The sequence below is a fragment of the Penicillium waksmanii genome (genome assembly GCF_028829765.1).
Source record: "Penicillium waksmanii strain IBT 27052 chromosome Unknown utg000007l:1.0-4314555.0:1.0-4317578.0, whole genome shotgun sequence".
In the NCBI taxonomy this organism is placed as follows: Eukaryota; Fungi; Ascomycota; class Eurotiomycetes; order Eurotiales; family Aspergillaceae; genus Penicillium; species Penicillium waksmanii.
Window position 1 is genome coordinate 62,286 of NW_026643253.1, and position 22,589 is coordinate 84,874.

Here is a 22,589-nt window from a genome sequence, read left to right on the forward strand (position 1 = left end):
GTTGATCTAGTGCACGATTGGTAGGGCTTCCTGGCGTTGTTGAACGCTGGCGTAGTAGGCGCTTAATTGAGGAAGCTTGCTTAGCAAGCTGCTTCGCTGTATGTGGTGTTTTTGGTGTAAAAACACTAGATCTGCTGCTAGGTCTGCTTACTGGTGGTGTTGGTGTTTTAAGCGATATATTAAGTTTGGATAGGACTCGCTCGGCGTTGATTGGAACTAAGTCTGCACTGGCAAAGCTTGATTGAATTGTATCTGTTTTGAAGGCTTCCTGGCGTGCTAGAACGTAGGATTCTAGGAAATCAAGCTTATCGATATGGTTGTGTCCTAGGCGGGTTTGGGATTCGATTAAGCGACCGTATAAGCGTTTTAATACTGCAAAACATCCAATATCGAGTGGTTGTAGAAGATGTGATGAATGCGATAGCATGCAAATTGGTATAATATCGTTTTCCTCGCAGATTTGATCGAATTGAGGTGTCAAATGACTACCGTAACCATCAAGAATCAATAGTCGATATTTACCTTGTGTACGTATAGTTGTTGCTGGAATAAATAGTTTTTGTAGCCATCGTATACCAATTTCATCAGTTGTCCAACCATTTAGTGATGTTTCGATTCGCCAATCGCTTGGGAGGTCGTCAAACCAGCTTGCAATATAGTTTTTGCCTTTGAAGATTATACACAGCGGAAGCAAATAGCCAGTTGCCGATATAGATTCGATTGATGTTACCCACTCCCGATTTCCTGGTTGTAGAAGAGATTTCCGACCGTAGAAATCTCTACGTGTAACTACCCTGGCAGTAGATATAAGGCCCATTGCGAATCCAGTTTTATCAAAGTTGTAGATATCCTCGTTTTGAATCCCGTTTTCCTCAATCGTACGTTGTACTAATCGAAACCATTCGCGTAGGCTTGCTGGGTCTTCATTTTAAGCACGCTGATAGTCGTAACGCCTTAAATATCGTGTACGAAGCTCTGATCGGCGTTGAATATAACGTATAACCCAGTTATCGCCAACAGTAGATATCACACGATCACCACGCTTTGCTAGTAGAAGATTTGCTATATTAGCGATAGCCAAAGGCCTAGGCGATGCGCCACGTAGATCAAGTGAGAGAATCCACTTGCAAAGCGAATCCTCTTCTTCTTGTGTAAGCTTGTTCAACGCTGATCGTTTCTCCTGCTGATTTGGCACGCCTTTGATTCTGTCGTGTAGTGTAGTGATCGGCACGTTGTAGATCGCTGCTGCTTTGCGTAGGGAGGTCACTGAGTGATCCTGTATAGCTTTGATAGCTAGTAGGATCCTACCTTCCCTATTTGGCGACTTTGAGCGTTTTTCAGAGCGTTTGGGTGGCATTGTGTGTGGTGGAAAGTCGTAGGTGACGCGTGAGGAGCGCGTTTTTGATGGGGTGTTCGGAATACTAGGGTGTTCGGAATACTAGTGAAATACGTTAGTAAGTTATAGCTGCGGATGACAAATCCGATGCTAACTTTGTTAGGATTATCCCCCAAACTTTTAGTTTAGCGCCCGACGTCGTCAGCTTTATATTAGGAGTTAGTAACCCAATAGGAACGCGGTGTGCTTCCCAACTCCCACAAACTTAAGACGCAGTGTTCGTACTAATACTCGTATAGTGATTATTTGTGTGCACCCCCACTGAGTCAAGAGATGTTATAAACCAAGCTAAACTACTACAGAATTAGATGCGGCCCGCGGGAGTCACTGTCACGTGATCGTTACCGTCAAAAAGCCTCATGATACGCGTGGGCTTAACCCGTAGGGCGTACCAGGACGCGAAAACGTCAAGATTTCTTAGTGGATGGTCGACAACCAGTTTATCTGCTAGTGTTTATTTCCAGAACACAATGTCACACTTTTTTCCCAGCGCTGAGTATGCGGAAGACCAACCTCTGGCGCGAATTATTCTCGCCACCCACGTCCTCTCCCGCGGCTTCCAGCTTGGCACGGCAGTCGGCCTACTGAGTAGCAGTGCTGAAGCCCTGAAAAAAAGCCAATCCATCACTTGTCCCATTCTTCTTCGCTCGGCGGGTGTCGGAGGGGCCATCGGGGCCGGAATAACAGGAATTGGCCTCATCGCACACATGTGGGGCCGAGGCGAGATAGAATGGAAAGACCGCAGTTGGCGGTTACGGTACAACTCAGACCAGTTGGCCATTGACAACTGGGGTGAGCCGGCAGCAGCTCTAGGGGTGCTTACAGTGGTTTTACGGAGGCCTTCGGGGGTTGCTATGGGGGGGTTGGCGTAGGCTCGTCGGCGGCGCTGGCATTGGATCGTTGGTTGGGGTAGTTGGATGTACGTTTGCAAGACGTATGTTCCTGTCACAAAACCGACAAACCTAGGAGAGGAAGTTGTCATATACTCATCAGCTGAGATTTCTTCGGATAAATGACAGAGAATGACCCTTTTGAGCCATAGTTCTTCTATAGAGTGGACCGTAACCATCGTGATAACTCAGTCGATTGTGTTGTTCAGAGGATGGATTTCTTGTTGATATTTCTGGGAGGATAGAAGAGGCTATATATGCCAAATGAAGTCCAAGCTGATTTTGAATCAGGCTCTTCATATAGCCAGCGCAGAATATTCTTCGGATGTTGCGGGTTTATTCTTGATATGCACTGGCCTCGTATCTGCCGAGATACCATGTGGGCCCCTAGGCAAGTGCACCAATCGATGGACAACGAGTCTGAATTGTAAATTACGGATGCCATCATATATATATGGTGTCAAATCCAAGTTATGCAGCATGCACTAAAACTAGAATAAGAAATTGAAACCATTGCACGGTACTTGAGATGTATTGCTCTAAAATACATAAATATGTGTAAATAGGGGCTTCCATACACTGATCCGGCAATTAATTCCTTAGGGATCAGAAGATGTGGGTGTTGAATAGTCACAATACCCCGTCCGGTGAACCTCTACTACAATATATAATGATTGTCGGTAACTGTGGGGGGTGGGCCACTCGTTTAGATTAGCCGCTCGCTTACAACCTACGTCGTCAGACTTGATTGTTTTAGTTAGAAGGACGAGGCTTCTAACGGGTTTTGACTTTGAACAGGAATGCTGGGAATATTGTCTCATCCCCCACAACATCCGTGTTTGGACGAGTCAAATCATTACATTCATTTCTCGCTAGCATTCTTGCACTTTTATGCAGTGCTGAACAGCGCTGCATTCTTTGCAGATTTTGGAATGGGTATAGCCGAAGAATGTAAGCCCAGCCTCTACCTCTATGAGAATCATAAAGTGAGCAAGGGTCGGTCCTTCCAGACTTTTGGCCAATATATCCACCCAAACTAATGTGCTAATATGAGGTGTCTAACTGGGAACGCTCAAAAGAGCAACCATAATTTAAGTTCTCACTCTGTTTAAGCTCTTCATTACCCACTCATGATTATTATCATGGGAAAGGCTAACGGTGACTAGCAGTACTATATTCTAGCAAATGCCACTGGATGTTCAGTCTATGAAACGAGCCAATGGGTGAATCCGTTTGCCCGCTTTATCTACGTACGCAATCAGAAATTGACTATCAACGAAGAGAAATTGGCTAGCGAAGGATATGCCATCTAAATGAGGCGATGATATTTTCAGTTGTTGAAACTTATCGCTGCTGGTTATCATTTACCTCTTAATCTACGCGTAAGTCCACAACCATATTTGTGGTTAACTACTCGTAGACCTCATTGAGACACACGTAATTTCAATATAGAGCAGAAATATGATTAACTGCACAATATCTTTGAAATTCAACTGAACTGATTGCCTTTTCTAAAATTTGAGAGAACATTTGAGGGTATATACCGCGGGAAGACCAAGTTGATTTGCAATAAGTTGTGATATGAGGATGGTGCAGATCAGGAAAGAAGCCGCACCATCGGAAATAATTCGTGATGTTTGTACATATACTCAAGTTGACTGTAAATCACCTTGATCTTCTCATTAGATATATAACCCACGTTTTTCTCTTGTTCATTTCTAGCGTGTCGCACAGGCCCCACCCCCCGAGTGGGGAGCTCGGACATTAGCTTAGATTAAATATCTGACGTCATCAATGTGGGCTAATTCCTCAAGTCGCGACATCTTGAGTTCGCTCCAGTTAGAAGCCCGAGCTTTTTTTTTTTTTAAAAAAAAATGACGGCTTCTATTTCCCATTCCAGATTTCATTAACACAAGATCTATGATGGATTCCTTCAAAATCGTTGAGCATACAATCGCGGGCCAACATATCCGGGAGCACCCTCACAGCGTGAGGGGGCGTCAAGAGGATGTCCTGCAGCTGGCCATCAAACAGTACATCCCACTCGGCGACGCTCATTCCATCCCAGATAATGCGGTTACCGTCATTGGAGTGCATGGGAATGGCACACCGAAGGTGTTCAGCATGCCATACCTAATGAAATTACAAAATTAACTGGCGCCAGGAACTGTTTGAGCCCTTCTGGGAACATCTGTATGCCCACTTGAAAAGGTGCTCTGTGCCGCTACGCGCAATTTGGATCGCCGATGTCTCCAACCAAGGCGCTAGTGGTGTACTGAATGAAGCTGTGCAGGGAGATACCAGTCCGTTCTGGGCCTTTCTAGTGCCAAATGAAATAATGCTTATTATCATTCAGCTCCTTGGTATGACCACTCGCGTGATCTCTTGCATATGGTCAACCACTTTCGTGATGAGATGCCTCGGCCAATGATTGGGGTTGCGCATAGTATGGGCTGTAACCAATTGTTTGTGACCACATCAACCCCTAGGAACTTGACAATCCTTTTACTCATAATTCCATTCAGAGTCCACCTCTCCATCCTTCATCCACGTCTTCTCTCAACCCTCATCCTCTACGAACCAATCATTTTCGAAACAGGTTGGGGGCCCATGAATCCCGCAAAACTTGTCTCAAGAAGACAAGATCTCTGGGAAACTCGTGAAAAAGCAGAAACCGCCTTGCGCAAAATGTTTCAGAAGTGGAATCCCCGCGTCGTGGATCGCCTCGTCCAATTCGGGATACGGCCTCTTCCGACTAAATTATATAACAAAAACATAAATCCTAATCTGCCTACCTCGGCTGTAACACTGACAACCACCAGACACCAGGAATCATGGTCCTACACCATCCCCAACTTGGAACCCGAGTCTGCAGGGCTGGATCGCCTCTTATTGCCGGACTGGGATACAGAAACAGAGCGCCCGTATAAATTCGGTCGACCGGAGGTATGGTCCTGTATGAGGAACCTCCCCTTTGTCCGACCGAGTGTACTCCTGGCTTTTGGTAGTCGTAGCTATCTCTCGCCGCCAGATGAGCGAGCTGCCAAACTTCGAAAGACAGGGATCGGTGCTGGGGGAAGTGGCGGTGCTGCACAAGGAATGGTTGAGCAGCATGTTTTTGAAGGAGCTTCACATACACTTGTGTTTGAGCAGATTGATGAGAGCACGGATGTGGCGGCGGATTGGATTCGGCGGTGGTTCCAGGGTTGGCTGGCCGATGAAAATATCCTGGCTGAATATCAGAGTAAGAGGTCTGTTATGGATATGACGAAAGCATCTGAGGCAAGTGTTCAGACGTCTCTTGTGCAAACTGGGACCAAGAGACCAAATGCGAAGTTATAGAAATTCGTTACTGCACATGAAAGTGCAGTAGCTCTTCCATGGGGGCTTGCTGGAAGGTGGATAGGGGTATGTGTTATAATTCAAGGGAAATTGATTTAGTTGGTTTTGATTCACAAAGGAATATCGGAAGCTTGAAGGCAGCTGCGGACATGATCAGGCTTTCGCTCGCGTCACTAGGAACTGTAGGCACAAACACAGTATGCGAGAGAGGGATATTCTGGTCTGACATCGGTGATGAACTCAACGTTTTCCTGTCTCAATCGATCGAGACTTTGCTTTGTCGTTGCCACGCTGCATACGATTCTTGGCTCAAAGAATAGTCTAGCAGACGCGGGCGGACGTTTCTACCTGTGCTGGCTGTACTACTTGACCGTATTGTACTATGATCTGAATCTGAGACAGAGTCAAACCAGATATTCCGGATGGAGAATGCCTGACCCAAACTTGCAGGATCACCTTCAATATCCCCGGTCAGAGGTATTCTACGCAATCGAGATGAGATATTTGAACCACTTCCCGTGCGTGACCGGACGGGCTATCTCGTGTTTTTTTGAAATACGTAGATGCACTGTAGCCATTAAGGCTACTGTACCACGGCGCAGGAGCAGTATCTCCTTCAAGCAGAAGTGGACAATTATCGCCAGCTTGGAAGCTTTCAAGAACAATAGATTCCCTTGAAGACTTTAAGCCACACGTTGCGTATTGGTACCATGGCAAACTAATTGTACAGATGATGCTCCTGAGCTGGCCTGGAACCCGACTTCAGCATGAGATTAATCACAAGAGTTCCATCTTTTCGTTCAGAAGCGCAAGAAAGCTCTAGCTGTATTCCGGTCGCATATAGCCATCCACAGTGACAGTGAGTGCCGCGATATGTTGTGGAATGACTTGAGTCGCCGGTTGATCGTCATTGGCTTGGAGGACATGCAATGGCTGAAGCGTTCTGGAGCCCAATAAACGGCGTGATCGTCAGATAGGGCTGTGGGGGAAAAAGACAAAGGCTTCTTTCTAGCTTGACTGCTGTCCGCATATGATGGCCCACGCCCATGGACCGACCATGTTTGTAAAACTATTGATATATGCGCCGTCAGATCAATGGGCGTTGTGGGCACGACTGTTGACTCGCTCAAAAGCTCCACCATGCAGTAATGGATCAAAGGCCACTAACTACAAGTACGACAATAAGTTGGCTCAAAAAATAAAGAACAGTGTAATTAATAAATGGCTGGCAGCTACTGCGGGAGAGTAAATGTGAACGAATTGTGCAGCATCTTTTGTCCAAAAGGAATGGTTTGATATAACAAGCTAACCACCGATTTCATGGGCCTCCGAATGTGCCCATCTACTTTGAGGGCTGAGGAAACTGATCCAACACTTTCTCCTTTCCAACAATTTGAAAGCCAGAGGTTTGATATTTGCCTCCAACATCCACCTCCAGCTTATAGGGACCAGGGTATAACACCAAGTCGCCATTTTCTGCAGTTCGGGCAACCGAACCCAATGTGACGTCGATATCAACCTTACGGGTCTGCCCTGCCTTGATTTTCTTGACTCTTTGGTAGCCTACCAAAGTCCGGATTGGATATGGCGTGGGTCCGGCACTGTCAGTCGTCAGGAAAACAAGTGCCACATAATCAGACATCACTTTTCCGGTATTGGTGACGGCAAGAGTGAAAGTGTCGAAGAGTGCAGAATCCACTGGAGCTACTTTGGACGCATGCTTAGCAAGGTTACCAGTGTTGTACGGACTGAGGTTGCTCCTTTGCCAGGAGACGTGGAAAGTTGTATAATGAAGTCCATAGCCGAATGGCAATACAGCGCCCTCGTACCATCGATATGTCCGACCAACATTGCCACTTCCAGGTCGCAGTGCCATGTCTGTCATAGCTACCTCATCGACGTATTTCGCCGGATACTGAGTAACCGGGAGTCGTCCAGCCGGAGCTTCGTTTCCTGTCAAGATATCGAACACAGCCACACCGCCAGCTTGGCTCGGATAACCCGCCCAAAGTAGTGCTCCAACGCCATCGTTCGACAGCAAAGTTGAGTCGTCGACTTGCCCTCCACCGAATTGTACGACAACCAGGGGCTTACCAATTTGCGCCAGACCCTGGATCAGATCCAACTGGTTTCCAGGCCAGTCAACTTTCATGCGATCATGGCCCTCCGCTTCGATTGTGTTATCGATGCCTCCTGCGTATATCACTATATCGGCTTGTTTGGCCACATTCACGGCAGCATCGAACCCAGAAGTGTCGGTGGTATTGATCTCAGTACCTAGAACGAACTTGACCTTGTATCCGGCATGTATAGCGCCCCAAACCATCGTCCGAATATATTTGGCAGTGCCCTGGTAATTACCCTGTAGCTGGTCCGTCGCATTTGCATACGGTCCGATCAAAGCTAACGTCTTGTTTGCCGCTAAAGGAAGCGTGTTGGCATTCTTAAGCAGCACAGTCCCCTCGACCGCAGCCCTTTGGGCTAATTCTTGAGCGGCTGGGGTTCCAACGTCCGACCATCCCAAGGACCCATATAGCTGGTCTTTAACTGGGTCAAAGTAGCCCAGCTTGACCAATGAGGAGTACAATCTGACCATAGCCTGATCCAGAGTCTTGGTCGTTGTCAGATTCTGTGCAAGAGATGAGTTCAGATAATCTGGGAAGACTGAGCCGCAGTCGAGGTCTGTCCCAGCATTTAGCGCGACAGCAGCTGCTTCAGCACCAGTGGACGTATAATTGTGACTTTGATAGATATCGTCAATTGCGCCGCAGTCTGACGTGACCCAATGACCCGTTGCTTCCCAGTTCCAGTGATCCCGTAGAATTGTCTGGAGTAAGTACGGGTCGGCGCAGCTGGGGACGCCGTTAACAGCATTGTAACTGCACATCACCGCGTCGACTTTTGCATCACGAGTGCAAGACCGGAAGGAAGGCAAGTAATACTCGGAAAGGTCCTGGGTGGAGACGATGGCATCGAACGTATGGCGCGTGACATTTCCCCAGTCCTCAAGATCATACGCAGCGAAGTGCTTGCATGTCGCAACAACTTTTGGGTGTGCAGGCCCAATTCCATTCTGCAGGCCGTCTATAAGGCTATATACATATCGAGCAACATGAAAAGCATCTTCACCAGGAGTCTCTTGACCACGACCCCAACGAGGGTCTTTAAAGGGGTTGATGTTTGGCGTCCAGAAATCGAAACCGGAGTGACCAGTATTGCCAAATGCACGACCCTCCGTACTGATCACAGTGGCAATCTGCTTCACGAGGTCATCATCAAACGTAGCACCGAGAACGATCGGTGACGGGAATGAAGTTGCATAGCTGAAGGGTCCACTTTCTTCAAAATGAACGCCAGGGGAACCGGCGACACCATGTAGACCCTCACTCCACCAGTTATACGCAGGCAAACCAAGGCGGGGTACCCCAGGAGACTGGTATTGTGTGTTGTTGATTTTCTCCTCCAGCGACATGGCAGCCACAAGGGAACTGGCCCTGGTGAGCACATCTTTAGATGGGTCGCATACTGCCAATTTACTCAATGGGCCTGTCGTGCAGTCCGGGAAAGGACTACTGGCAATGGATTCGCTAGCAAAGAGTGCCAGAACAGACACAACTGAAGTGTTCAATGAATTGATCTTAACACCGACCATCGTGGAACTTGGACCGAGGATGATGTTGTGCTCAGAGACACAACCTTGGATAAGACGGAGCTTTTATACTTTGATGTTCTCCATTCAACCCCAAACCCTGAGCTTCACCCAGCTTTGGGCTACTTAGGGATCTACAATTCCGGCTGAATATAATTGTAGATCCCTATCCCCCTATCTGAGGAATCTCCTGCGGAGTAACCACAAATGGCACACATTGGGGACATTAGTTATACGGCTCAACTTTGCCGAGAGACAGAATCGACAGCGGACGTGATAAATTAGACAATCCCGCCGCCGATTGCAGTGGTAACGGGAAAGAAATTAGCCTGAATTGAGGTTTTAGGGTATCGAAGGTAACATAATCTAAAGCGAAGCCCCCCGCCTCCCGGCACCGAGGGGGTTTAAACATCGGCACAACCCAATGAATAGTCCGAAGTCAACGTGGTAGGGGCGCCAATCCGGGGAGGCCCATCATATTCACCCGCATGTACCCCGCACAACTCAACCCATCCCATAACTATGTCTACTCCCTCAAAATCAAGTTTCAGTGTGGCTCATCGAATTAGTAATGCTTAGAATTTTTGGTTCTCCACGGGACGAAATCATCTATGTAACTACTAGTAGTAATGATAGTATAGTTACATGGGTGTTATTTCATTTCTAGCAAATTTTAAATAGCTTTATTGGTAACCTAACGCAGCCAAGAGGCAGAATGAGAGTATAGTTTGGCCGTAACGGGTCACCTGTCGCTGCGGTCTTAGACCGTAGCGTCAGATAGGTAGCATCAGATAGAGCCCGTCTGTGCTCCCTTGTAAGGAGCAGTTTTTCAGTATTGCAGAGGTTCTATATATAGAGGGAAGGTGGGAGGGACAAAATCGAGTCTTGCCTGCGTTAGGGAAGATGAGTTAGCAGCATGAGGCAAGCAACTGACTCATACGAGGCAGTTGTACAATTGTAAGAAGCAAGAAATTCAAGGCTGCACCATGACATCCTAACAAAATTTGCGACGGAAACGTGGGGGGTAAAAGTGGGTCCATACAATAAATTTTGGTGTCGATAGCGAATCTGTGCCAATCTAGGGCGTGCTACTAACTAGTAGCAAATGACTGTACCGAAGGATATAACTATAAGCTTTGTTCTCACTGTAGCGTGATATGTGAAAATACCCGTCGGGTAAAATGAGTTTACCCCGCCCCGGAACAGCCTCGGGCTCTTAACTTAAGCGAGAGGACAAGGGGATCCATTGTGAGATGGGGGCTTTGGGGATCAGTCCCACGCTGCACCATAGCTAGTATCGGGTTGATATTGTGTAAAATACAGGATCAAGCAGAAACCAAACTGAATGAACATGAAGAAGTCTGTGGTTAGGCTAGTAGGTAGTGTAATGGGGAGAAGCGGTCGATATAGACAAATTATTTCGATTGGTCAGATTTAGAATAGTAGGCTAGGCTCCATTTGGATTGCTGGTCGATATATTCGTTTTGATAGGCAGGAATAGCTTCAAGACAGACATTACACTCTCGCAGCTCCGTCTTCCTGTGGACTAGAGCTCTACGCTTTGGTGGTGGTGGTTTTGACGCCATTCCCATGTTCCATTCAACCCGCACGTTCTAATCGTGCCGCTTCGAGCATCCCTCTCGCTTCACTAGGCAGCATTAGGTTAATAGAATCTTGAATTGAATTGAATTGAACTGACTGAACTGTGTAGAGCGCTGGCTTTACTATGGTGTTTTGGGGTGTTCGGCTCGCTTGGGTGTTCGGCTTGCTTGTTACAGTACTTGGGGGCTAAGAATGCGGGGTGTGAGCGGTGCCTCTATCCGGTATATCCGGTCTGTTATTTAAGATTATCAATAAGCTTACTTCAATTATTTTTGCCTCGTTTATCATTTTATATGATTTATCAACCCCCATTTGATCACGTTACTTTGCTTGTGATTGTCAGTCTATCTTGATCCTTACCTCCCTCTCTCTATCTCTTTATTCTTGAACCACAATAGAGCAAGAAAGCGTACAAAAGAGTCGCTCTCCTTGCCCTCTAGTTATACCGCTACTGGGCGAATTGCATAACGTTAGGCGTGTTGCTGCAAAGGTATTTGAAGTACTTTGGTCTGGTAGGATTATAATTACCCCTACAGATATCGGATACGGTATGGTGGCAGCTAGTGGTAAGATAATTAAGCGAACGTTCGCCGCCAAAGGACATCAGGCTGGCTATTCTATATTTGAGGTCTGCGATACACTCCATTTCATTGTTGAGGGCGTTTACGAAAACAAAACAACTCCAGCACAGTTGATCAAAATTATTTCGTCGGCATCTTCATGTGCCTAGGCGATAGGTGTGTACAAAGTCAACAATCAGCCAGTAATACCGCCATGGCCACCACTAGTGCCACCACCACCTTCACTAGGCTCGGTGTAAACGTTGGGAATGTCAATCGAAAACTGTTTACGTCAGCGTCGCTCTGATTCGCGACTCACATTTCTGGTATTGCAGCAAAGAGTCTGGCCCTTGCACGAGCTGCCCACTAAGGATCGGTCAGCGTGATCTGAAGCCAACATACATTATATATAAATGTGAGTAGGTTTCATACCGAATTGCACATCCTACTCCGATTTCAATGGGTTTCCCTCAAATCTAGAAACAGCTTGCATTAATGGGTTTCTAGCATTACCAGAAGACAATTGTGAAGATAGACATGAGAAATAGTTGTTGAAACCCGCAGTACGCTTCACTGCCAATGAATAATTCCTGCCTTATTGAATTGGACAGTTAACAGCCGAGGAAATTGTGTGAAATATTTTATGCCGTGGTGTAGGACTGATTTGGAAGCGGATAGCTATAATTTTCAGTAAGGGCAAATGTAAGCACGGATAGGTCTTTTTCACTTACTTCGGGCCCATTTGTTTTATCCCTTGATGAGCTAGCCAGTGTCCCATATTGACAGAGGTTTCCAGCGATTTTTGTCCCATAATACCGGCCAGAAGTCCTCCTGCAAAAGCATCACTGGGTAGATAGTAAATATATTAGCCTTATGATCTTCCCAAAATGAGGTTACTCGTTCAAAAATCCAGGGTACACTCAGCCAGCACCGGTCGTGTCAATGATATCCTCTACAGAAATCTTGCGGACAGGGATCTCCTTATATCCTGGAGTTCCAGATACCGCAACGACCGTGGGAGAAGAACCTTGAGTAATCAATACGACCCGGGGTCTTTGAAGATTTGCTTTTGGTAGGTTGGCGAGATGCTCGGCGATCGCAGGAATAGACTCGGACTTTCTTCACGTTAATTCTGTGAAAAAGACCTCATTTTCAGATAATATTTTAATAGATGGCGAGCTATTACCTTTGCTCCATGTGATTGTGCCCATGCCAGGGCTTCACTCTCGTTGCCCACGATGTAATCCCAAAATGGCTCAGTCTTGTCAAGGGCATCTTTGAATGCAGCTGGGATGAAGGGAGCAGATAGCGACATAACGAAAATCTAGTGAAACTACCGGTCAGCACGTTGGGAAGAGCTAAGAAAGGACAGAAAAGCGAGCGATACTTTGTTTTTAGAAGCGGCCTCTTTCGCCAGGGCCAAAGCCGCTGCTGGACAGACAAAATAGATCTGCGCCGACTGAACAATCTTCCATATATCGGGCCGCTGCAAATGTTCCAATTTGTAATGATTAGCGGCACCTAGCTCGGTGCAGAGGCTTCTGTTTTTGTCCGTGATAATAACGCCGCATCGACCTGTTGGGTGTGTCCTATTGACGAGGTATTCCGTGCGAACCCCTGCTTTTTTGCACGACTCTCGCAAGGTTTCAGCATAACTGTCATTACCGACGCAACCAATATAGACGACACTGTCGGGTGGAAGCATATACTAGGAAAGTTTTCAGTCACTTTCAAGGAGGCAAAGAAAAAGAAGGCGAAGAAGCTAAGAAATTGTCGTCATACTTGTGACCCTCTTGCTGTATTCTGAGCACCACCGCCTGCGGTCGTTTCCGCGGACCAGTTGTCAATCAGGTCATCAAAGAGACCCCTGTGGGACTCTGTGGCGAGAATGGCATTGTTGGCTTTTAATCCATACTTATCAAGAAGCTTCAGGGTCCTTTTATGCCGTTAGAAGAATAATTAGACCGGAGTCGCGTCGGCAACAGTCATACCCGAAGGCCTGTACATCTAATGAACGTGTTATTACAGCCGATAGCTATGAACTGACACTAAGGTGTCTTACCAAGTAAAGGATTTTCCAAACACAGGATTTTTGGCATCATGTCTCTGTCGAGGAGTGAAAAGTAAAGAACAGGGTAGTGAAAAAGAGGGGAAGTAGCATTTTGGGGGTTAAGACAGCATTCCTCTTTGTCATGCCCCTCACCACCCCTGTAAGTATTGAAACGCCACCTTGAAGGATTTCTCGGTGCTTATCTCCAGTCACTTGCCATTTTTGGCCTCCCAAGAGTACATTGCTGGAAGTCTTACTCAACTTTCAATTTCTCGGTGTTTGAAATGTGTATGACGCTCTTCCAAGGTTTAGTCCATTAGGAAATGGCCTCTATAGAATAAATCATATTGATGTAATTGCAAATTAGTCAAGGTCACAGCGGATCATCGTTTGACTCCACATATTTAATTACTGCACGTTGTTTTCCAAAGCACAGTGCGGAACGGGAACACCCGAGCCCTATTAATATTCCAAATTGCGTTCTTTACGTAAACATCAGACTCAATTTGCAGAAATAAACTCCAGTGGTCTCTTTCATTAACGACGATCACAGATCCTTTGAAGAGACGCGTGCCCTCGGCGACACGCTCTTCGAATAGGGGACCTGAACCATGCCATATTCGGATTAGTCAGTCCGGTGTGATGACAACAAGGAAAGATCCGGAAGAGCGTTTGCTTACCCGCCCATGATACAAAGCCTACCTCATGCAAGCGAGCAAAATTGAGTAAATGCTGGGGACGAATGGCAATCCGGCGCATTAGCTTGCATATCGTTAGCCTTCTCTACCAAGCTATGTTTCAAAAAGCTCTTGAGTCAAATAAGGTCTACTCACAATACCAGGATTGCAGGAATAATAGCCAAAAGCTCACTCGCACCGGACAAAGTAGCCGAAACATTTTGGTCTTTCAGGACTACTTTCAGTACGTACGAAAGCACGCCGGCCAAAAGGCAAGCATAGACTGGCCCCGGGGGCCAAACGGGGATCGAATCCCCACCAAGTTTTAAAAGCAGAAGTCATGGGTGGAGTTTCTATTTCAACTCAAACTTAGTTGACGTTAAACAAAACCTGGAAACCACGGGAATCATCTCGAACTCATGCAGATAGATACCAAGCCAAACTCCGAAAAGATCATGAGTAGCGTGATGTCGTATGTATAGCAGTTTCCTGTAATTTACTGTCCCACCCCCGTTATGTAAAATACGGATTCCATTCTAGGAACAAGGGGATCGATGGAATTCCCATATTTGGATTAGCGTGTTTAAAAATAGAATTCGGGAATTAAAGTCGAAGAGTGTAGAGGTAAATCTGATTTCGAATGTTACTGTAACATTATACGTAGGCATTTACTCAACTTAGCATAACATGACATTCTCTACAAGATTATCTCTTCATTTGTCCAAGGCAGTCTATTTTGTCGTTTTTCGTTCCTTCGGAAGTTGAGCTGGCCTTTTCTGAGATCGAGATGGTGGGCCCGAGAAGGTACTTTCTGAGACCGCTGCCGAAGGGGACAAATCTCAGCTATGGATTCAGTTTTGTGTTATCCTGTGCTAGTGTGATATCTACAATGGCTATAGTGTGATAATGGCGGTGATAAATTTCATCTGCTTCCTTCTACCCAGATGTTAGTAAACTAGAGTTCGATTATTCACCAAGTTACTGATTCAATATGGTCAGGTCCTTGAGTTGATGAAGTTATCATTTGATAGGGAGGCTTAGCCTTAATGGCAGGCAAGGAACTGTCTGCTTAATTTTCTGCGTGCGCCCGAAGGTTGCGCCACCCGGGCTCATAAACTGTTGCGATAGGTATGTTGTATTGAGTTGAGTTAACTATCTTGTTGATGGTGTGGCTCTTCATCTTCAACAAGGTAGTTAACTCAACTCAGTACAACCTATTTCTCAACATAACGAATATTACTGATTGTGGCGAATATTCGTATTCGCAGCAGCCATGCTCTGGAAGCACTTTGAACCATCATTTGGACTACTTCATCGGCTTGGAGTGCGTACTCCGCTAGTGACCGTGTAAGCCACATACGCCAAACCGCACGAGAGACATGATGACCACTAGTGATCCGAAACCATGGCCAACGGCCCCATAATACATGTAGCTTTGGATCAGTATATATTTCGACAATAACGCAAGTTACAGTCAATACCTCTGTGTGATGAATTGCTTTTGGGAGCAATGATTATTCGTTATATACAGGAATCCTTTATATAGAAAGCCCGCCATTGCAAATACATGGAGTCAATTGGCTGATCATTCCATGCTAGTCTACCTTACATATCTCAGTTTCTCGTGGCTAATAGGTAGGGATATATCAAATATTCAAGCGATCAAAAATTTTCCATATTCAACCACTGCTTTTCAACATGGATTTAGACTTTACCATGACGATTACGGCAAGAATTCTCATATGCGCCTCTGTATTTCCTGAAAAGAGGCCGCATAAGAATAAGTGAGCTGCAAACAATGGCAAGGTCAAGTTCAAGCAGGGTCCATAGGGCTTCTTTTGATGCGCTGGCTATATCATGAGTCAGAATAGTTGACCAATAATGGGTCCCAAACTTACAGTTCGAATTGTGTTTTAAATAGTTATTGAATTCGATTAGGCGTAAAAGACTAAAAATGCATACTCTATATAAAGCAGCTTAGTTTCAAAGTTGAATATTTATCAGGATATTTTTGAGGGCATACAAACTGCCAATAGAAAAAAGACCCGTGAGTTGAATCTTGTCCCAGAGTGCGAGTTTTAATCGCCATACAACGGCAACTGGAAGAGATAGAATTAAAATGTCTTCCACGAGAGACAGGGTGCCTATTGATATGTAGAAAGCTGTCTGTGAGGGAATACAAGTTCCCTGGATACTTTCTTGAAGCCAGAAATATTGAGGGGGCCAGCATTGGAAGATATTCACCAGTAATGAGGCTATACCCCAAGCTGTAGTGAATATAAGGAGGATCGTAGTCGTGAGATGCAATTTTTGCGCAGAACCAAGTAGGTTACGTAGAAGGATAATTGTCGAGAACTTGATGAAAGCTTGCGATAACGGCCAGAATGTCTGAGTGATCCAGAAAAGCTGTTGACTCGGGGCGTTAGCATAGCCACGCCCACTTAATGAGCAATCCTAAAACACCATCTTACAAGTGCAGCCTTCTGGCGATGTTCACTTCCCAGTCCCCATATATCAGTTTTCCCTTCTCTGACAGCAGCTGAGATGTACTGTCAGCTCATAATATATTCGCCTCAACAAATTATACTCACCAAGGATTGTGCTTATAGTCGCTCCATAAGAGAAGAACAAGCCAAAAAACATCAGGAGGTCACCAATGTCGAGTTTTTTGCCTATGAGTAGTCTGCTATAGAGACGGAGAAGAAAGAAGAGGGTGGCGATAGTAGCTCCAATAATGGGAACAGTTATTAGCACCGTTTGCCAATAATTATCATCCGCCATTCGATTTCGTTTTTGGAGTTATTGTAAGAAAGAAGTAAGTGCCCACATCATAAGTTAATCAAACTTATAGTAAGACGGTCCAGGAGTTGATGTACTCGAAGTCTCGATTATGGGGAAATTTCTCATGTACTTGAATGCAAACACCAGACATAGAACGCGTAAAGGAAATAGGCTGTCGCTCTCATGCATCACCTGGATAGGCAAATGCGCGAAAGTGTTGACGTCATTTTCTTAATGGGCTGACCAAACTTCTTATTGGAAGAGTACATATACGTATTTCTATATTCCCAGCTAGACTGCGGCAGAACCGCGGTTCTGTTGCGGTTCCAAATTGCCTGTAATTTAGGTCTTGGCAGCAATATTTTGGTAATATCTATGAATTATTCCCTACTTAAATGTAATATTTGTTTTAATTAACTAAATTATAAAGTTATTGTGGAAAGAAATTAGATAGTTGAAAAGAATTAAAGTTATTTGGATATTTTCATTGGTAACTTATTTTTCATGTTCCTAAGTTTAGTAACGAAGCAACTTACGGCTCAACTATATATCGCTTGCCTGATAACTTAGTAACCATTAACAGATTAACGTAATTCCCGCCCGAGCGAGACACCCGGCCGACCGAGACACCCATCACCATTAGAAAATTTCAAAATCGATTATCTCAACCAACGCCTACCCATTTGACTAAATATAGCGATTTTTACATGAATTGATCCTGTGGCCAATCTCCCTACACCCACTACACCTGGGCGGGGCCCTAGTAGCCGGCCTATTTGCCTGAATAGGCAATTCGCCCTGCGTATATGATTCTACCATAGGTGCTTCTGCTGATAGTTCTAGCTGCGTAGCTAGCTGTAGGCCCTCTTCAACGGTCAAACCCTCTTCGCAGGGTATCTGTTTATGCGACCGATTACGTTTCTGGCGTTTCTTTTCATTTGCTGCGCGTAGATTTGCATTATCCTGCGCAAGCAATGCAGTGTTGTGTAGCGATAGGCAGTGACCCTTAATAAGTTGATCCAAGATAGTTTTTGATGGGCTTGGAGGACTTTTTGACCGTCGTTTTAGCAGATCCTTTAACATAGAAGCTTGTTTGAATAGCTGAGTAACGGTTCTAGGTGTTTGTGGTGTGAATTGGCTAGATCTGCTGCTTGGCCGGCTGCGTGGTGGTGTAGGTGTTCGTATAGAGATATTAAGCTTCGAGAGCACTCTTTCTGCATCAATTGGTACTAAGCCACTGGCTGTGAAGCTATTTTGAATAGTGCTTGATTGAAAGGCTTCTTGCCGCGCATGCTGGTAGTCTTCCAAGAAATCGAATTTATCGATATGATTATATCCCCTGCGTGCAAGATCACTTATAAAGCGACTATATGTACGCTTTAGCACTGCAAAACAGCCAATATCTAGCGGTTGTAGTAGATGTGATGAATGCGAAGGCATACACAGAGGTATGATATTGTTTTCTGCACATAATCGGTCGAATTTAGGCGTAAGGTGGCTACCATGGCCATCAAGAATTAGTAGCCGAAATCGACCACGTACACGTGAATTCGTTGATGGGATAAATAGCTTTTCTAGCCAGCGTAGGCCAATCTCATCGGTAGTCCAGCCATTATTGGATACTTCAAATCGCCAATCGCGTGGTAGATTATCAAACCAACCAGCAATAGCGACTTTACCTTTGAAAATCACACATGGCGGTAGCGAATAGCCATCTGCACAAATTGCTTCAATAGCAGTAACCCATCCACGATTTCCTGGCTGTAGTATCGATCGCCGACTATAGTATTCAGCTCGTGTGACCACTTTCTGTGTAGATATAAGACCCATTGCAAATCCTGTCTCATCAAAGTTGTAGATATCCTCCGCTTGTATACCGTTCTCATCAATAACACGTTGTACGGTCGTGAACCACTCTCGTAGCGATTTTGGATCTTCATTTAGTGCACGCTGGTAGTCGTATCGTCTAGAGAAGCGTGATCGAATCTCATCGCGTCGATTTATAAAGGTTGATGACCAATTCTTGCCAACAGTAGGCGGGGGGTAGCTACCACGTGCAGCCAGTAGGATATTAGCCATCTCTCGTACAGTAGCCGGCCTAGGTGCTGCTCCACGTAAATCCATAGAGAGAATCCATTCAACAAGTGAATCTTCTTCTAATTGGGTCAATTTATAGCCGTTTGGGCGTATATCAACGCGTGAAAGGCGTCCTTGGGCGCGGTGGTGTAGTGTAGCAAGCGGTATTTCGTATAGCTTCGCTGCTGCACGAATAGATTTGATACGGCCTTTTTGAAGATCATCAAGGGCTAATAAGATCTTTCCCTCTCGATTAGCCAATTTCTGCGAGGATTCAGAGCGAATTGGTGGCATGGTAGGTGGTTGAAGTTGATGTGTGGGCAGAAAGACGCGATTTTGGATGGGGTGTCTCGGTCGGCCGGGTGTCTCGCTCGGGCGGGAATTACGTTATTACTAATTTTACTATAGTAATATACTGTATCTAAGTTTCTTTGTCTTTTACTACTATAAGTATAGCGTTAGGATAGTTCTAGTTTCTATAGGAGGGAACGCCTATATAGCTATTACATTCGAATGTGTGGCTGAATTAGGTTATAGAATCTTGAATTGATTTGAATTGATTTGATTTGTCCGAGGAATATGATATCTTGCCACTCTGAAAAGTAGTCCCGTCTCTCATAGCTCCGTAATTCTCGACATTCGATTGATAAACCACAAAACTATCATAATAAAAAGCAGACAGCCCATCTTCTGGCACATATCTCGCCACTTAGATAGGCCCCATGTATTCCACCATTCCAACTCTGGCCAGTTCTTCCCTGCACGTTCCGTCAAGGGCAGGAATTGCAGCACTTCGCCATTGTAGGAACTTCGCACGACACCGAGCGCGAAGAGATCTCCACAATACGGTGCTATGTAGCGCGCAAAGGCTGTTGTCATTCGACCTTGGCACGCCTCCAGCCGCGTGATCCAGCGGGACTCCATGTGCATTGCGTCGAGACGCTTGCGACGCTTTAAGTGGTCATGGTTAGCGCCTGTTCGATTGTATCGGTCGAGGGAAGCTTGTTGTCTTGAGTGATTGCGTGGAGCATGTTGGCCAGCCCGGCAGCTGCTTCCATGGCGGTGTTAGCTTCTTGACCAATATTTGGTGTCATCTAAAAGCCAGTGTTAGTCGTATGCAGTGGTGTGGACTAGATGGCCTACCTTGCTCATGCTATCTCCGATACAGACTATTCGACCATGGTGCCAGGTCCGGAAAAGATTCTCCTCTAGCGCAACCATCCGGAATTCCCGGCGATGAGCCCAGATATCTCGGAACCGGACTCCATCCCAGATGGGAAGGTCGGCAGCTCCTTCGCAGTGTGATATGGATTTGTCCTGCGAGAAACATGGTGCATCGGGATAGATATACTTTCGCGGGAGCTTCTCAATGAGCACCCAGAACAAGCCATCAGCGACTGCTGGGAATATCAGGATTGTGAACCCGGGGCCAAATCGGATTACGTGCTGCCAGCCCTTCCGACCCGGTATAGGGTTAGACATTCCGAAGATACACCTAAACTCAACACCCATGCCTGCCAAGAATCAGAAACAGTAGGGACGTGAAATTCCCGTTCAACTCACTGCGTTTCTCCTTAAGTGTGATCCGTCCCGGCTGCTCGAGATCAGCAACCCGCCACATTTCACGTCGCGTCAGACTATGCACGCCGTCTGCTCCTACAATTAAATCGCCTTGGAACTCTTCACCGGCAGCCGTGGTGACAGACACTTTGGCTCCATGTGGAGTGATTGTCGCGACGTCCTTGCTCGTGAAAACCTTTTATTTGTCCGGCAGGGTCGTATACAAAATTTCGAGAAGTTGAGTCCGCTCCACACAAGCGAATTTGATGCCGAATCTGATCGGCATGTTGTCAGCTTTATGCTCCAGTGGCTATGCGGTATGCATTGATAGGAATGAAACCACCTCTCAAGTATGACACTGGGAGAAAGACTATCATAGTAGAACCCGTCCTGGAAACAAAGATGGACCCGCTGGATTGAAGAAGACTTCCTTTCAACGTGATGGAAGATCCCGGCTGTTCCATAATTCGCGCCCCATTGGGCATAATGGCTACAGCGGCTCCGATCGGCGGATGGATCTCGGCATGCTTCTCCAGAACCACATAGTTAATCCCCGCACGGTGAAGACAATGGGCCAGGGTAAGACCCGTCACCGAGGCTCCGATGATAATAACTTTGAATGAGCCTTTCGTCTCCATGGTCAATGTTCTTCATTTGGGGTCACGACTAGTCTCTAGTGATGATGGTCATATAGGAACGAATAGGGGATCATGCAATCAGGGTCATGCAGGAACACCGGGCCAATTCACTCCCCGAGCTTACGTATATGCGCGATGATCCTCACGATCAGGGCTAGATCCAGCCTCGTTAGGCCCCCCCCGGGACGGGCCGTCCGTATATCGGAGCATTCCGCGATGAGCTGGAACCAAGAGGCTCGGCGCATCATGCCCTGCACGAGTATGCAATGCGGTGTAATACGATAGGGCCAGCCACCTTACAAAATTGAGGTAGGGAGGGTTTGTGGGTATGTGCGAAGAGGGCTTCCAGTGTGGGATCTCACCGAACGATCAAAGAGGCCGGGTGAAAGCCGACATAATTGACATCCGGTATTGGCATGTTGGTGCCGATCATGCCTGATATGAAGTTTTGGTCAAGGTTAAGATATTACCCTGCAAGCAATGACGCTGCCTCAGAAGTACAGACAGAAGTAGACTAGTGCCATTTTATTCGGAGTCTTACCATCCTGGGCCGTTAGTTACTTGGCAACCTTAGCGCCCGTGCCAGCAATGAATTGAGGCCCTGCTTCGAGGATCATCAAAGTCAGAAATGAACTGCACAAGCTAGAGAATCCCCCCACCCAGATCAGAATTCTCAAACGACATTAACGGTGATCGGGAGATCGGATCACTACTTGATGGAATTAGCGATGGGCTGTGATAGAAATGGTGTCAGCATTGTGATTGAAGCTGGCGGGGCTTGAACTAGGGCTAACGTCAAATAACTAGATGTCCTGGGTATTGAAACGCACGGTGTAGGTCATGAATCCTTTCAGGGCTTTGGGAATTTTTTAGGAAATAACTAACGATATGCTTCATATATGCGGACCATCTTTGATTCGATAGCCATTGTCTTCAACAAGCCCTTGTTGCCTCATGCAGCATACCAGGCCAATAGGATCGTCGGATCGCGGTGATTCCCATGCAGCTAGGTGAATCCAGTGGGGCTGAGCCTCGTATTATCAGCCCATCCTGAGGCTTTCCTCGCGGAAGGTTGGACTCAGATTAGTAACGATCTACCCATCGCCTCTTTTAGCCTCATTGCACCGCCTTGCCATGCACTTGACATGCGCCCGGGTGCAAGTGATGTAAGATAAATAAATACAGAAACCCACGTCGCACTCGCCTAATTCAAGGATACTGATCAATCTCTTTACCACATTCACCCATTTTTCTTGTCGGACGCCGGCGCAAGAAAAATAAAATAGCTCATACTTGAGGATAGACCCTCGCGAGTCTAGTCATTCCTTCTACTGGCTCTGGTATCTTCGACTTTTCTATACCAAGTAG

General features: G+C 46.1%; 6 protein-coding genes across 6 annotated transcripts; 2 read left to right on the top strand and 4 right to left on the bottom strand.

The window, feature by feature from the left end:
• Positions 1-1,866: 1,866 nt before the first annotated feature.
• N7481_006859 (uncharacterized protein) lies at positions 1,867-2,268 on the top strand (the record flags this gene model as incomplete). Its single annotated transcript, XM_057266078.1, has 1 exon — positions 1,867-2,268. The coding sequence occupies one exon, from the start codon at positions 1,867-1,869 to the stop codon at positions 2,266-2,268; it is 402 nt and encodes a 133-aa protein (XP_057120279.1).
• Positions 2,269-4,206: 1,938 nt separating this feature from the next.
• On the top strand, positions 4,207-5,628 carry N7481_006860 (putative toxin biosynthesis protein; the record flags this gene model as incomplete). Its single annotated transcript, XM_057266079.1, has 3 exons — positions 4,207-4,401; positions 4,451-4,589; positions 4,643-5,628. The coding sequence occupies 3 exons, from the start codon at positions 4,207-4,209 to the stop codon at positions 5,626-5,628; spliced, it is 1,320 nt and encodes a 439-aa protein (XP_057120280.1).
• Positions 5,629-6,970: 1,342 nt separating this feature from the next.
• bxlB (putative beta-xylosidase) lies at positions 6,971-9,280 on the bottom strand (the record flags this gene model as incomplete). Its single annotated transcript, XM_057266080.1, has 1 exon — positions 6,971-9,280. One exon carries the CDS (start codon positions 9,278-9,280, stop codon positions 6,971-6,973), a length of 2,310 nt encoding a protein of 769 aa, XP_057120281.1.
• A 3,079-nt stretch (positions 9,281-12,359) lies between these two features.
• On the bottom strand, positions 12,360-13,541 carry N7481_006862 (Adenosine kinase; the record flags this gene model as incomplete). The annotated part of the gene is made up of 6 exons (XM_057266081.1): positions 12,360-12,554; positions 12,626-12,763; positions 12,827-13,147; positions 13,222-13,375; positions 13,431-13,446; positions 13,502-13,541. 6 exons carry the CDS (start codon positions 13,539-13,541, stop codon positions 12,360-12,362), a joined length of 864 nt encoding a protein of 287 aa, XP_057120282.1.
• A 2,608-nt stretch (positions 13,542-16,149) lies between these two features.
• On the bottom strand, positions 16,150-16,947 carry N7481_006863 (uncharacterized protein; the record flags this gene model as incomplete). Its single annotated transcript, XM_057266082.1, has 3 exons — positions 16,150-16,572; positions 16,638-16,705; positions 16,758-16,947. 3 exons carry the CDS (start codon positions 16,945-16,947, stop codon positions 16,150-16,152), a joined length of 681 nt encoding a protein of 226 aa, XP_057120283.1.
• A 3,029-nt stretch (positions 16,948-19,976) lies between these two features.
• On the bottom strand, positions 19,977-21,221 carry N7481_006864 (FAD-dependent oxidoreductase; the record flags this gene model as incomplete). The annotated part of the gene is made up of 4 exons (XM_057266083.1): positions 19,977-20,117; positions 20,167-20,537; positions 20,587-20,779; positions 20,955-21,221. The coding sequence occupies 4 exons, from the start codon at positions 21,219-21,221 to the stop codon at positions 19,977-19,979; spliced, it is 972 nt and encodes a 323-aa protein (XP_057120284.1).
• Between the last annotated feature and the right edge of the window lie 1,368 nt (positions 21,222-22,589).